Source organism: Pseudopipra pipra, chromosome 8 (genome assembly GCF_036250125.1).
Source record: "Pseudopipra pipra isolate bDixPip1 chromosome 8, bDixPip1.hap1, whole genome shotgun sequence".
Classification (NCBI taxonomy): Eukaryota; Metazoa; Chordata; class Aves; order Passeriformes; family Pipridae; genus Pseudopipra; species Pseudopipra pipra.
The window spans coordinates 16,793,349-16,806,611 of record NC_087556.1 but is presented as its reverse complement, the minus strand read 5'-3'; the positions used below and the strand labels follow the sequence as shown (position 1 = coordinate 16,806,611).

Here is a 13,263-nt window from a genome sequence, read left to right as displayed (position 1 = left end):
CACTGCATGGGGTTGTTGTGGCCAAAGTGCAGGACCCGGCACTTGGCTTTACTGAACTTCATCCCGTTGGAATCAGCCCATCTCTCAAGTCTATCCAGATCCCTCTGCAGAGCCCTCCTGCCTTCCAGCAGGTCGACACTCCCTCCCAATTTAGTGTCATCAGCAAATTTGCTGATGATGGACTCAATCCCCTCATCTAAATCATCTATAAAGATGTTAAACAGGACTGGGCCCAACACTGATCCCTGGGGAACACCACTGGTGACCGGCCGCCAGCTGGATGCAGCTCCATTCACCAGCACTCTCTGGGCCCGACCCTCCAGCCAGTTCCTAATTCAGGAGAGGATACACTTGTCCAAGCCATGGGCTACCAGCTTTTCCAGGAGTATATTATGGGAGACAGTGTCAAAGGCCTTGCTGAAGTCTAGACAGACCACATCCACAACCTTCCCCTCATCCACCAGGTGGGTCACCTGATCGTAAAAAGAGATCAGGTTGGTCAGACAGGACCTGCCCCTCCTAAACCCATGCTGGCTGGGTCTAATCCCTTGTCCATCCTGAAGGTGCTGTGTGATTGCACTCAGGATGATCTGCTCCATAACCCTGCCAGGCAACGAGGTCAGGCTGACAGGCCTGTAGTTGCCAGGGTCCTGCTTGCAGCCTTTTTTGTGGATTGGGGTGACATTCGCCAACCTCCAATCATCTGGGACCTTCCCAGAGAGCCAGGACTGCTGGAAGATGATGGAGAGCAGTTTGGCAAGCTCTTCTGCCAGCTCCCTCATTATTCTATGATTCTATTCTATGATTCTATTATGAGGTCGGGGCCTCACATATTATTTTTTACATTGAATAAGATTACTATTTTCTAGACCTTTACTGTCATTATCCTGATGAACTGCCATATCACCACTTGATAAAACTTTATAGACATTTTCTAGTACCCAACCCCTGGTGCTTTTACAGTCCTGATCAGTTGTCAGGGATAAATGCAAAGGATAAACTGAAGAGTACAAGGATTGTAACTCAGCAGTTGCATACTCCAGGTTAACTCTTGAGTCCAGCAGTGTTAAGGAGACACATAGTGAAGCTTCCAAGGAGGATTCATGGGATGATATTGACATCCAAGCTGACTCTAAAGCCTCCTTCCACATACAATAGAGAGAAATGTGCTCATCTAGGAAATGATTCACTTCAATTCTAGGAACTCAGTTAAATTGCCTAAACAAGTCTAGTGACATCTGGGCTAGGATATCCCACATGGTGTTCCACTGACATGACAGAAGGGAAGAATTCTGTTGCAGAACCTGTAATATCTGGTGGGGGGTTTTTTAAGCATCAGGGAAGCAGTTTCAAACATCTGCCAAACCCTAAATTTTGGTTGCCTTAGAGCATCTGAAATACCTTTAAGACCTCAAATTAGCCCTAGATGTCTATGTGAGAATAAGATGTGCCCTACGAATGCCTATTTCTTTCCTTAGCAAAAATATTCAAGGATAATTAGATCAGACACAGATGACTGCAGTCAAGTGAGATGAATACCACTCTGTAGTGGTATTTGTAACCCTCCCTGGGGTTTGTAACCCTCCCTGGGAGGGAAACAGAACTAGGATAGGTCACCTGATGTATATTTTACCAATAAGCTATTCCATACCATGTTACGTCAGCTCAGACATAAAAAGACGAGAAGGAAACAAATTCCTTCTTCTCTTCCAGGACAGTTGCGTGGGATAGATGGCTGTTTTCAGAGGAGGAAAACACCTTTCATGGGGAAGTAGTCTTTATTGTTAGTTTTCCCTGTGTGTATAGTGCTTATAGTTCTCTTTTCTCTTTGTTGTGTATATATGAAACCACCTTTCTCAGCAGCCTCAGTTTTGCAAGTTTTTTTTCCTTTCCCCCCTTCCCTCCTCCTTTTCCCTCTGGGGGAGGTTGGGCAGAGTCTCGGTGGACACTGGGCGTTCAGCCAAAGTAAACGATAACACATTCTCAGTGGTACTTAGATACTGCTTTGAAAAATAACAACAAAACATATAGGACTTCTTCTATTACTCCTCTCTTACCCTGCCTGCAGGTACACTGTAGCAACTGCAGAACTTCCAGGTCGTTATACTGAGGAAATTATGGGGTGTCTAAATACTCTGGCTTGGAGGCCATTTGCCTCTGATATGGTGTATTTCATGATAATCATATTGTAAGGGGTGTAAATACTACTCATGGTTCTTTCTTAAGGAAAGGTTTTATTAAGCAAACTACATTTGCTGTTATGCGAGAATGGTGTAGACAATTTACTAGCAATAGCAAGGCTACAAAAATTTCAATCAGAAGATCCCTTTTTCTTTTTCACCTCTTTCTTACCTTTTTTTTAATTTGAAGACACGCCTTATCTCAAACAACTGCAAAGGCCAACAGAGGCCAAGAAATTTATAATGTGTTCATAAATCTTGGGTTTTTTACCCTACAGTTAATTGTTAAAGAGATCACACCAAGGGTGCATTCTTGTACTGAGGACCTCACAGGAATTCCCTCTTGTGGGAGCATCTTTGGTGCCATTTAGGATTTTAATTCTTCAGTATCAATTGTGCAAATTCTCAGTGATGTGAGTCATCCTTGATTGTTCCTGAAATCTTCCTGACATTGGTAGAGTTTGCACTGCATGTGACTTGCCAAAGGACATACAGACATGTTCTCCTCAGTGCACAGCAATTAAATGCCTCAGTCTCTCTCCCTAGGGGTGTCTGGCCTCACAAAAGAGCAAAGTATAAAATATCCATCTAGCATGGGCAGAAAGGTCTCCAGACATCACAGTAGACAAAGACATAAGAAAAGTGGATGAGACCTTGGGACTCTAACCTCTTCAAGGAGAGTTTTCTCTAGAGGAGAAAACAAATGAGAAAAGCAGGCAGAGAAGAGAAATCAAGAACTTGAGAGGGTCTCTGGGGAATGGCTTCCCAAATTGTGACAGAGCAGAGGCTGCGTATAGGTTAGTGCAACCTGGCAACTAGTCCTTGCACTTGTAATGACCAAAGAAGCTCACCCAAACTACTGCTGGAAGCTGGCATGCACAAGTTCTTGTTTTGTTATGTCTGACTCCACTAGGAGGAACTGCTGCCCTGGAAGGTCCATAGGTGCTCTGAGAAACAGCAGAGCATGTCTGGGAAAGGACCCTCAAGGTTGTTCTCAGCTTGCTCAGTGTGGCCTTATCCCTCTGTCTCTCCTGAACTGTGACACTTTTGCAGGCAGACAGATCCAACTGATCAGGTGTTGCAAGAATAGGGGATGTAGGACTTGGCAGGAATTAGCAAGAGGCCTGGGTGAACTGAGTGCTTAGTTGGACTGTGCTGGGTTTGCTCTAAGTCCGTGTGTTAATGTGAGTTTCCCCTTCCCCTCAGAGGTGCTAGGGAAAGTCTCCTTCCCTTGCAAAAGTTTCTGTACCTTCCGTTCCCTATGAGTTCTTAAGTCACCCTCGCTCTCTTGCATAGGTGCAATAATTTGCTAATTGTTCTTTTTAAATCTCATTTTACTTCTTAAAGACCCCCACTAGATATTTTAGTGGGAAAACTGAATTACCAACAACTTTTGGCTGGGTGCTTATCTGCTGGCCTAAATTCCTGCATCAGCTCAGATGTCAGGGCAGTTCATGGAAGTTCATGTAGCTTTATGGACTTTCACCTGATAAAAGTAAAGTTCATGAGAGTTTGCACTGCTATATGAGGTAGCTGCCAGCTAACAACAATCATGAACTTTCCACCTTATCTGTGAATTTCCCTTGTTCCCATGACCCTCACTGATCAGCTTCAGGCTAGTGGACCACAGAGACATTTGCTTCTCCTGTCCTCATCCTCTCCATGTCCTGTTTGTGGTGGTCTTGGGTGCTGTCTAAACTGGTGCTTACAGCTGGGTCATTGTAATGCACGAGAACTATCAAATGGGTGAGGAAAAGATCTGTGAGGAAGAGAAACCTGTCTGTTTTATCTCAGCAAGGCTGCTTCCCATTTTCTATAACAACTTCTTTCAAACAAAACATTTCACTTCCATGAATTTCAGGCTCATTTCAAGTGCCTCTCATCCCTGTCCAGTGTGTGTGTAGGTATTAGGAAAGGGCAATTACCTGAAACTGTTCTCAGCACAGGTATTGCTTGGTGGATCTACAGCACTCTCAGGGTTGTTTCATGTAGAATTATTCTTTATCTCCATGTAGATATTTTTCCTGTCAGCATAAACAAAATATTGATGGGTTAAAGTGTAATTAAAGCTACGTTCCTCTAGCTACAAAGTACTTTGTTATCTTTTACCTAATTATCAGCAGGTAATGCAGTCAAATGAAGCATTCAGCAGTCAAGCAGCGGCAGTGCAATCTGAGCAAGCACAACTCAGCTTCTACAAAGATGAAGCCTCCCTCCGTGCCAAAGTCCAAATGTTTTCCCTGGGTGCCTCCCCAACGTCTCTGCCCAATGCCCAGGCAGGAACTGTGGTGAGCACACTTGGTTCATGTGTGCTGCTCAAACCACAGCCCGTCAAGATCCATTTGCTTGGGTTCCTGCTGTGCAGAGCAGCTCAAAAGGTCTGGTACTTTGTGGAACAGCCATCCTGACTGGTGCATGAAATTAGAAATGTGCAGGGTAGGCACAGTGATGTTCTTCACCCAGCTGGGATCATGGCAGCCTGTATAGCTGTAGAGCAAAGATGGGCTGAGGTGAAAGAGCAGAGGAAATGGCTCCCACAGACTCAGTTACTATCCACCCTTCCTGTGGTGAGGACTGGCTGGAGGGACAAGTGGCTGACTGCTGCACAGTGCTATGCAGACATCCAGGAGCTGGAGGGTCTGATGAGGGCAGAAGCATGAGTGGCTACCAATGGAAGTGCAGTATTAAGGGTCAAGATTAGAAATCCCACGCATCTAACGCACACACCGTGTTGGGATGTCTGTGTGTTGATCGACTCCCAAAGAAATAAGCAGACTACAAAAGAACATGGATGGCTCAGGCTATGCCAGCACTCCCACTGCAAAACGTAGGACACAAAAAGGCATGCACAAACACAAATGTGTGCATCACTTCTGCAACAGTGTAAAAACATTCACACCTCCATTGCATGAATGCAGAATCATCTGTATGGAAAGATGGACGACGAGGTGTGTGGCTGCCTGGTGCATGGCTGGGGAGAAGGCTCTACATGAGACACATTGCAGTTACAGGCAGCAATTGGTGCTGGAAGGGCACAGTTTTCTCGGGGATCAGAGAGGCTCCCCTTAGGTGTGTTTCAAGCCCATCTGAGGGACCCCCTGTAAGTTTTTGGGAGTGGGGATCCAACAGAGCATACAGTCTTGCCACCTGCCAGCCAGGCGTAGACCAGTCCTGCACCTTATCCCCGCACAACCACACTGCAAACAGGGCTGTAAGTCCATAGTCAAGAGTGTTTACAGGGAATCACCACCTTTTAGGTGGGCAAAGCCTCCTGAGCTCCATAGTTTCCCACAGATTTCATGTGAAGGGCTATTTCTGTACTTTCATGTCAGCACCCTACATCTGGCATTTGAGGCAGTGTCAGCTTTAAAAGAATAAAAGAGCAAAAGAGCACTGTCACTCAGTTTCTGGCACTCATGCCTTGTAATGAGCAATTAGAGCAGCAATAGGGCACCTGGGGAAAAGCAGCCAGATGTCCTGCATGTCTCGGCTGTTAGAAGAACTGAGAGTGACAAAAATAATTTAAAGACCCTGCTGGGGCTCTACAGTATGAATACAGACCCATCTCTTGACATACGCTCAGCTCTTGCTCTATGGTGTCCTTCAAAGGGTGCAAGCAGGCTCTGTTGGGTTCAGGTGAGGGCAATGACAGGTGCTAAAAACTGCTGGGCTGGGCCCACCTGGACACTTGAGGGAGTTCTGATCCCAGCTGGCTCCCCAATTTAAAAGGGCTAGGCTAAGGACAGCTACTTCATGGTCCTTAGCAAGAGAGCAGGATGGGTGTTGTAGGACGGTCTGGGGCTGCATTGGGTGCTGTGCTTTTCTGGGTGTTTCTTGGTCCCGTAGCTTTGGTTATGGGGGCTCATAGTGTTTTTTCTGATCCCACCCTGCTGATTTGTGGCCAAGAAAGCTTACAGCTCACGTTACCTCTGGGCTGGGAAGGGAATGCTTCATTGGTGCTGACTACTTGGGGTAAGTGAGGGCAGTGTCCAGAGGCATTTTTAGCCATATCTTTGCACACTGCAGAGGTATGCCTGGAATGAGGAGGAAGGAGTGGGTTTTGATGGGAAGTGTTGCTGTGCCTGGATCTAGATGGTCTTGGCTGCTGGATTCTCTCACATGCACCCCTCCTGGTCCAGACCCTAATACTGTCTAGGTCCCTGTTTCCTACAGAAAGGTAGGATTGTAGTGGACCCTATCTGGAATGTGGGATGTTAAAGCCACTGCTGCTGTCTTCTCTTTCTGTAGACACTGAGGGGAAGGCACATGCTCTGCAGAATGACTCTGACTGTGGGCTGTTGGTATCCGAGACTCCAGATGGCTCCAGGAAAGTATTGGTTTCTTATACTGGCTGTTATATCTTTGAATGGGTAAGTGACTTTATGGATTCTGCTGGGACCGTGACTACTGCTGCTCTGGCTGCCCTGACTGGTGTGGCTTTCCCCTAGAATGGCCATTACCTTCTGCTGGTTGGGCTTGAAGGAAGAGATGCTGCTGGGCAAAAGGTTCTTCATGAAGAGACGCTGCTCAGGTGCCCTGTGGACCTTCCTGGTAAGATTCTGAGAGTTGCTTGTATCTTGTGGGTGATGAGTGCCATTCCTTTCAGTTGGCTGTTCCTGGTCAGTCTGGGGGCTAGGAAAGGAGACTTTCTGCTGTGCAGAAAACTCCCTGGAAAAGGGTTTGGACATAGAAACCACCAACTTGCTGGGAACTTGTGCATCTTTGCAGGATCAGCAGGTGAATATGTTCACTATGTCTCCTAGCCATGTTTTGACTGCTTGGGTCCTTGCAAGTTCAGGGACTGAGCCAGAGACTAGGTACAATGATTTTCCTAACTACCAAGAGTTGATCCAAAACACTTTATCTTGACAGATCTCATACAAGTCCAGTCTCCTGTACATGGCTTCTAGGGGAGAATCTGTTCCAGGGAAATGCATGTCCCTTCTGAGCAGGCTTCCATGCCACCTCCAGGCCATGTGTTTAACCCTCACCTGACTTAAATTTCCCTTCATTTTTATGCAGAGTCACCAGGACATCTTCCACCAAAGTCCTTAGTCTTTGTCCCCCTGCTTTTGTGCTTTAGCTGCAAACTCCTGCTGTTTTTTTCCAGCCCTAGATGCTCCAAGCAGTAGTGTCTGTTTGGCCGTTCCCAGCCAGGACCGGCTGCCGTGTGCCTCCTTACCTGTCAGCCAGGGAAACTGTGAAGCGCGAGGCTGCTGCTATGACCCTAGAGACAGGGTAAATCCTTGCTACTTTGGTAACACAGGTAAGCCTGAGCAGCTGTCCTCCCCTCCTACTGAGTTGCTTCAAAACAGGATTTCTCACTTTGCTGTCAGAGCAGAGTTGGTGTATTGTCAGTCCTGCAGGTGGCTTAGGGCTGTGTTTTTGCCTGTCAAGAATACCATGTTCTATTGAGGTGTCCAGCCTTTTCAAGTGTATTGCAACAGACCTGGGTTTATGGCCAGAATCAATGTTGCTGTTAGAGCTGGTTGCACTTGTCTTGCCATGCTTAGCAATTGTTTCAGGGCTTAAAGGCAGGAGAACTCACAAAACTTGTTGGCCTCATCTTTGCTGTGATGTTTTGAGTCTTCTTTCCATTCCTCTTTTCCCTGAGCTTAAGACTGATTATATCTTTTCCTCTAGTGACAGCTCATTGCACACCAGATGGCCAGTTTTCCATTGCTGTTTCTCGGGATGTGACCCTGCCACCCATTGCCCTGGACTCTGTGCAACTGGCCAGTGGACACAGTACTGGCTGTGTTCCTACTGTGAAAAACCATGCATTTGTTGTGTACCAGTTCCCACTCTCTGCCTGTGGCACCACTTTTCAGGTAAGAGTTGCAGCTGTCACTAGGCTGGAATAGCAGAAGCTGTCAGACCTGGCACAACCTGACGTGGCTTTGGCTACTTAATGGACACCCTATAGACTTCCAGAGGCCAGGTGCTGTTCTCCAGCCTCATAGTGATCCAGCTTGACTTTACCACAGTGATGGTGCCTGTCTGTTGTTCTAGGTGACTGGAGACCAGGCCATATATGAGAATGAGTTGGTGGCATCCAGGGATGTGAAAACTGCAAGCCTTGGCTCTGTCACTAGGGATAGCACTTTCAGGTATTACCCTGGGGCTGATGTTGCTGGGTGCCATTGTGTTCAATGTTACTGGAGAAATTCCTGCTTGTCACAAGCTCTGAATTCACAACAGGGCACTGGACTAGACTAAGGACTGGTATGTCTCTAGTTAGTGGGAATAAAGCTGGTGCTGATCAGTGACAGTCTGGAGATTTTCAAATCTGAAGTCTAAAGAGAATGTCAAGTATTTCTTAAAAGAAAGTGTTGGAAGAAAGATTAGGAATATTAAGAGTATAATGAATTAAAGTAGATATTTTGTTGCCATATTGGGGAAAGGAGATATCAGAGTGACTTTTCTTATCTCCCTGATTTGGAGCTTTCCTTTCCTACCAGGTTACATGTCCGTTGTAGTTATTCCACCAGTGGGAGCACCATTCCCTTGAGTGTTCAAGTCTTCACATTGCCACCACTCCCTGCTGTGTCCCAGCCAGGTCCTCTGTCCTTGGAGCTGCGTGTTGCCTCAGGTAGGAGAGGTTTGCAGGACTTACTCAAGCCTCTTGGTGCAGGGCTCTGGTCTCTGAGTAATAAGGGAGTATTGACTGGTTAATCCAGCACTATTTCCCAGCCATGGTGGGAACTTACAGATATGGCTATAAAGGACTCTCTCAGGATACCTCTGCCTGTTTCTTCCTGCTCTAAAATGGCTTTTGGGTTTCTTCTGTTCCAGATGGAAGTTATACTTCCTACTATACTGACAGTGACTATCCTATTGTGAAGACTCTGAGAGACCCTGTTTATGCAGAAGTCAAAATCCTTCAGAGAACAGACCCAGACCTGATTTTAGTTCTGCACCACTGCTGGGCCACACCAACTACCAATCCCCAGCAACAGCTGCAGTGGCCTGTTTTGGTGGATGGGTAAGTTACTTGTAAACAACTTTGGGTCAGGGGAATAACTTGCTCTTTTTTCACTGCTCACCTCTCCTCCTCAGGTGCCCTTATGCAGGGGACAACTATCAGACACAACTGGTGCCTCTGAATTTTGCCTCAGGACTACTGTTCCCCTCTCATTACCAGCGTTTCACCCTCTACACGTTCACCTTTATGGACTCCACTTCCCAAGAGAAGCTCTCTGGGCTGGTAAGATCCTGTCCTGGCTGCCTAGCTTCCTATTGAGGACAAGTAAAACATGAGCAGTAAGAACCACTTTATAACTATGAAGTGCTTGGCCTCCTTGTGAGGGAGATGGGGGGGTAAGGCAGGGGCAGGAGCAAAGACTAGGAAAATCCGCTCTTGAAACAGAAGGGGATAGGTTGATGCAAACTTTATTCCCTGAGATAAGTATGGTAGAGGTAAGATACATCTCTGGAGGGATGTGACAGAAAATGAGCCTATTAGAAGGGTAGTCTTTTGCTTAAGCAAAGGCTATTTTGTTGCCTAAGCTGTTCTGGTGAATTAGCTTAAGTTGTGTGCTCTAGCTATATTAACCAATAGTCTCTAAACCAAATTTCTTAGCCAAAATGACTTGAAATAGCTTTGAGTATCTGTGAAGCATCTGTGTTTTGAATATCGTGAACTTCTGCACAGTTAAGGCATATGAAGTTCACCATGCCTTGTGCTGTTTGCTCAGTGCTCCTGGAACCAATTAATACTCAAAACAGGTCACAGCTGTATCCAACATTGTTCGCAGAGTAGTGGTGCTCGGGCAGCTGTATCCCAGGTGGATGGGAGAAGTGCTGTAATACCAGATTTCACCGTAATCTGTAAAGGTACCGAAGCTGCCTTGCAGTGGACAGCAGAGGGCTCCAAGGCTACAGCCTGGATGTGAAACAAGCTAAACCGATCTTCCTGCCTTCTCCTTTCTGTGACCTGGTGTGCTGGGTCTGGCTGATACGGAGTTAACTCTTCTCGTAGCAGTCCACATGGTGCTGTGTCTTTGGATTTGTGGCTAAAACTGTGTTGAAAATATTCTGATGTTCTCACTGTTTGCTGAACAGTGCTTGCATAGCAGCAAGGCTCTTTCTCTTCTCTCGGCTGTCTCTCAACCCCAAGGAATATTCCATGCTGGATGACTTCATGCCCAGCAATAAACACTGAGGGATTTCATCTTCCAGTGTAGCTGATGCTCTGACTGTCTGGGCACCAGTCTGCCTGTAGGAGCAGAGTGGGTGATTTGCCTTTGCATCACTTGTGCTTTGGTTTTGTTCTTTTCTCTCCTTCACTTAAGTAACTGTCTTTACCTCTCCAGCTACAGGTTTTCTTGCTTTTGCTCATCCTATTCTCTCTCTGTCCTGCTGGGGCAGAGCAGGGAGAGTGAGGAAGTATCTGTGTGGGTGCTTAGCTGCTGGCTGAGGTCAAAGCACCTCAGCAGGCTGTCACCTGTCTATAGACATTGCCTGAGTGATTCCAGGCTGTGTTCCATTCTTTCTAGGTGTACCTTCACTGCAGTGCTTCAGTGTGCCACCGATCTGTACAGGAGTCCTGCACCTCCACTTGCCCTGCTAGAACCAGTAAGTGTCCTACCCTTCTGCTTCCCTATCCAAAGGGGCAACAAGGTTCTAGCCTCCAAGATGGACAGGCAGGGGATATAAAGAGTATGGACTAATTCCCTTGAGCCATGGACAGCTTGACAAGGCTTTTCCTGCTCCTTTCCGCTGGCTAAAGGCCCTTGCTCTTATGCCAAAAAGGCAGAGGTCTTCATAGGCTCCTAATTCTGTGTGGACTCACATGGAAACTTTTGGCCTTCAGAGCTTTGTGTGTGTTGAGAAGCTGACTTTCAGGGTTATACATTTTCTCACCTACAACCTTTACATTGCTCTGTAGGGGGTAAAAGGAGTGCTGAGCATCACTTTCAGGAAGGTGCCTCCCATGTCTCCAGCAAAGGCCCTGTGATTTTCCTCCAGGATGATCTAAGATGGGGCACAGCTAAGGGTGGCCTTGGTAAGTGTGGCAGCCCAGCATAGCCAGTCTGGGGAAGGGGGCTGTTCTAAGGCTTTTCTGCAGACAGACTGCACCCCTAAAGTATCCCTGTGCCTCTCTGGGAGCATTAATTGGGTTGTTTCTCCCCCACAGGAGCAGCTGTGCATGCTGCAGCCCCCTGGGCTCTGGGTTTTGCTGCTGTGGCAATCGGGGCAGTTCTGTGTATGGTCCTTGTAGCTGCTGTGCTGTGGCAAAGGAAGGTGTCAGCAAATGAAATCAGTGGACTGCAATAAAGTGGCTGTCAAACCATTTGGTCTGTGGTACAGCTTCTCCTAGAGATCACAGCTGTAAAACTTTATTTGCAAGGCAAAAATTATCCCAATGGCTGTGAAAGCTTTCCAAATGCTCTGAATCCATCTCACTTTCTGGAATTCTTCTGCTGTGGGTTTGGTGTTAGCTGTCCACCAGTTATGCAAGGGAGCCATTGTCAAGGCCTGGTCTGCAGACTGAGGCAGGAGTGATGCTGGGTGGTGTCTGCATTTCTCTCAGTGACTAAGGTAGCCTTCAAAATTACTATCCTTTCAAACACTGAGTAGAAGTGCAGCAAAACTAACTAAAAGTGGATCCTGCGACTACTTCTCCTTTGGGAATGCAGAGCAGGTATTGTGTCTGTGGAGAGGAGCTGGAGACTGCCTGCTTGCCTGAGTCACTAGGTAAGTCAGGGCTGTCCTCATGTGCCAGGACTAGAAAGCAAGGATGCCAAAGCACTGCACAAATGGACCTTTCTATTGATGCTGTATGTGTGAACTTACATCTCTTGCCCTAGAAATAGAAGGCAGCAAGTGGGATTTTTTCTGGGGAATGAGAGCAAAGAAACAATTCCAACTGGGAAAAAATTCCCAAAGGGCCTAGGTGCTTTAAACTTCAAGGCAAAAGAAATCAAATTTTAAAGATTAATCTCAAACCTTCATGTGAGACAAGGCAGTTAAGAGTCTTCAAAGCTCTTGGATTAAAGCTTATTTCACATCACTGTGGGCACAACAGTGCCAGAGAAGTGCTGCTTTTTTTTGAGATGAGAAATAAAACTTGTTGTTTTAAGCACTGGGGCAGTTCAGTGTGTTGTCAGTCACAGCAGCTGGGCAGCACTGTTCTTAGCTTTTTGAGGTCCTGAGTGAAAGCATACAGCAAAACTCTCCAGGCATTAGAAGAGGAAAGGGGCTCCACCCCTCTCCTTCCTGCCCTGCCTGGGGGAGCTCTGGTGCTTGCATTCACACTGAGATCCCCTAATAGCTAATGGAGTTCTCCTTGACAGGAAGGAAAAATGTATTTCCCTTTTCCTCTTTTTCCCCCACAGCCTTGATCAGAAATTCCCCCTGTTAAGGCAGGAGAGAATTCTTAATTGTACTGCTTTGGGGCCTCTAAAGGCTAAGAGTAGCACTTACATATGTGCTACTGACCAGTAGCTTGTTGAGGTAGCAGGTATTGTTTTTTTTAATTAGGCTACATGCTGTGTGATTAGAGGGTGTTAAGGTGCTGGAATCTGCTTTTTAATTCCTTTCCTACTCCAAGAAACTTCAGGAATCATGTTTTTATTTTTCTCACAGAACTGCTCTTCCCTGGTACTTTCTGGATAATGAGTGACTTAGTCTTGCCTGCTTTTAAAACTAATCAGAAGACAAGACTGTTTCAAGTTGTATGGTGGGAGGGTGAAGGAGATCATAGGCTGGAAACAATCTTGAGTTGAAGATAGGTCAAACAGCCTCCTCCTTTAAGGAGTGGCTCTAGCAATTAAATGACCTTGGTACAGGTGGAGCTCTGTCTGGCAAAGCAGAGTGTAAACATAATGTGCCTTATGACAAGTCTTTAGCAGCTGTCTGTAGTGTTAATTAACTGGGCAATTAGAAGAGTAATATAAACCACACCTTTTCAGCCCCCCAGGCAGGGTGCTCTGGCACTGGTCTTAATTGAGTGTTCAAGTGGAGACTGCATTTAAGTCTCCTCTCTGGCTGCTGCTGGAGCCTTCTTATCACTCAGTAAGGGAGACAGAAATACTTACTTAGAGAGCTTGGAAACCTGTGTGGATGCTGAAGGGGCTGG

General features: G+C 46.5%; 1 protein-coding gene across 2 annotated transcripts; it reads left to right on the top strand.

Annotated features, from left to right (window-relative positions):
* The first annotated feature begins 5,199 nt into the window (after positions 1-5,199).
* LOC135417947 (zona pellucida sperm-binding protein 4-like) lies at positions 5,200-11,568 on the top strand. Of its 2 annotated transcripts, XM_064662675.1 has the most exons (12): positions 5,200-6,152; positions 6,429-6,550; positions 6,629-6,731; positions 7,291-7,446; positions 7,824-8,011; positions 8,193-8,290; positions 8,642-8,772; positions 8,976-9,165; positions 9,240-9,387; positions 10,679-10,757; positions 11,071-11,187; positions 11,320-11,568. In XM_064662675.1, the coding sequence occupies exons 1-12, from the start codon at positions 5,957-5,959 to the stop codon at positions 11,457-11,459; spliced, it is 1,668 nt and encodes a 555-aa protein (XP_064518745.1). In that variant the 5' UTR covers positions 5,200-5,956; the 3' UTR covers positions 11,460-11,568. The 2 variants fall into 2 exon arrangements, with proteins under 2 accessions (XP_064518745.1, XP_064518744.1); XM_064662674.1 differs by lacking the exon at positions 5,200-6,152 and having other exon boundaries at positions 6,279-6,550.
* Positions 11,569-13,263: the final 1,695 nt, after the last annotated feature.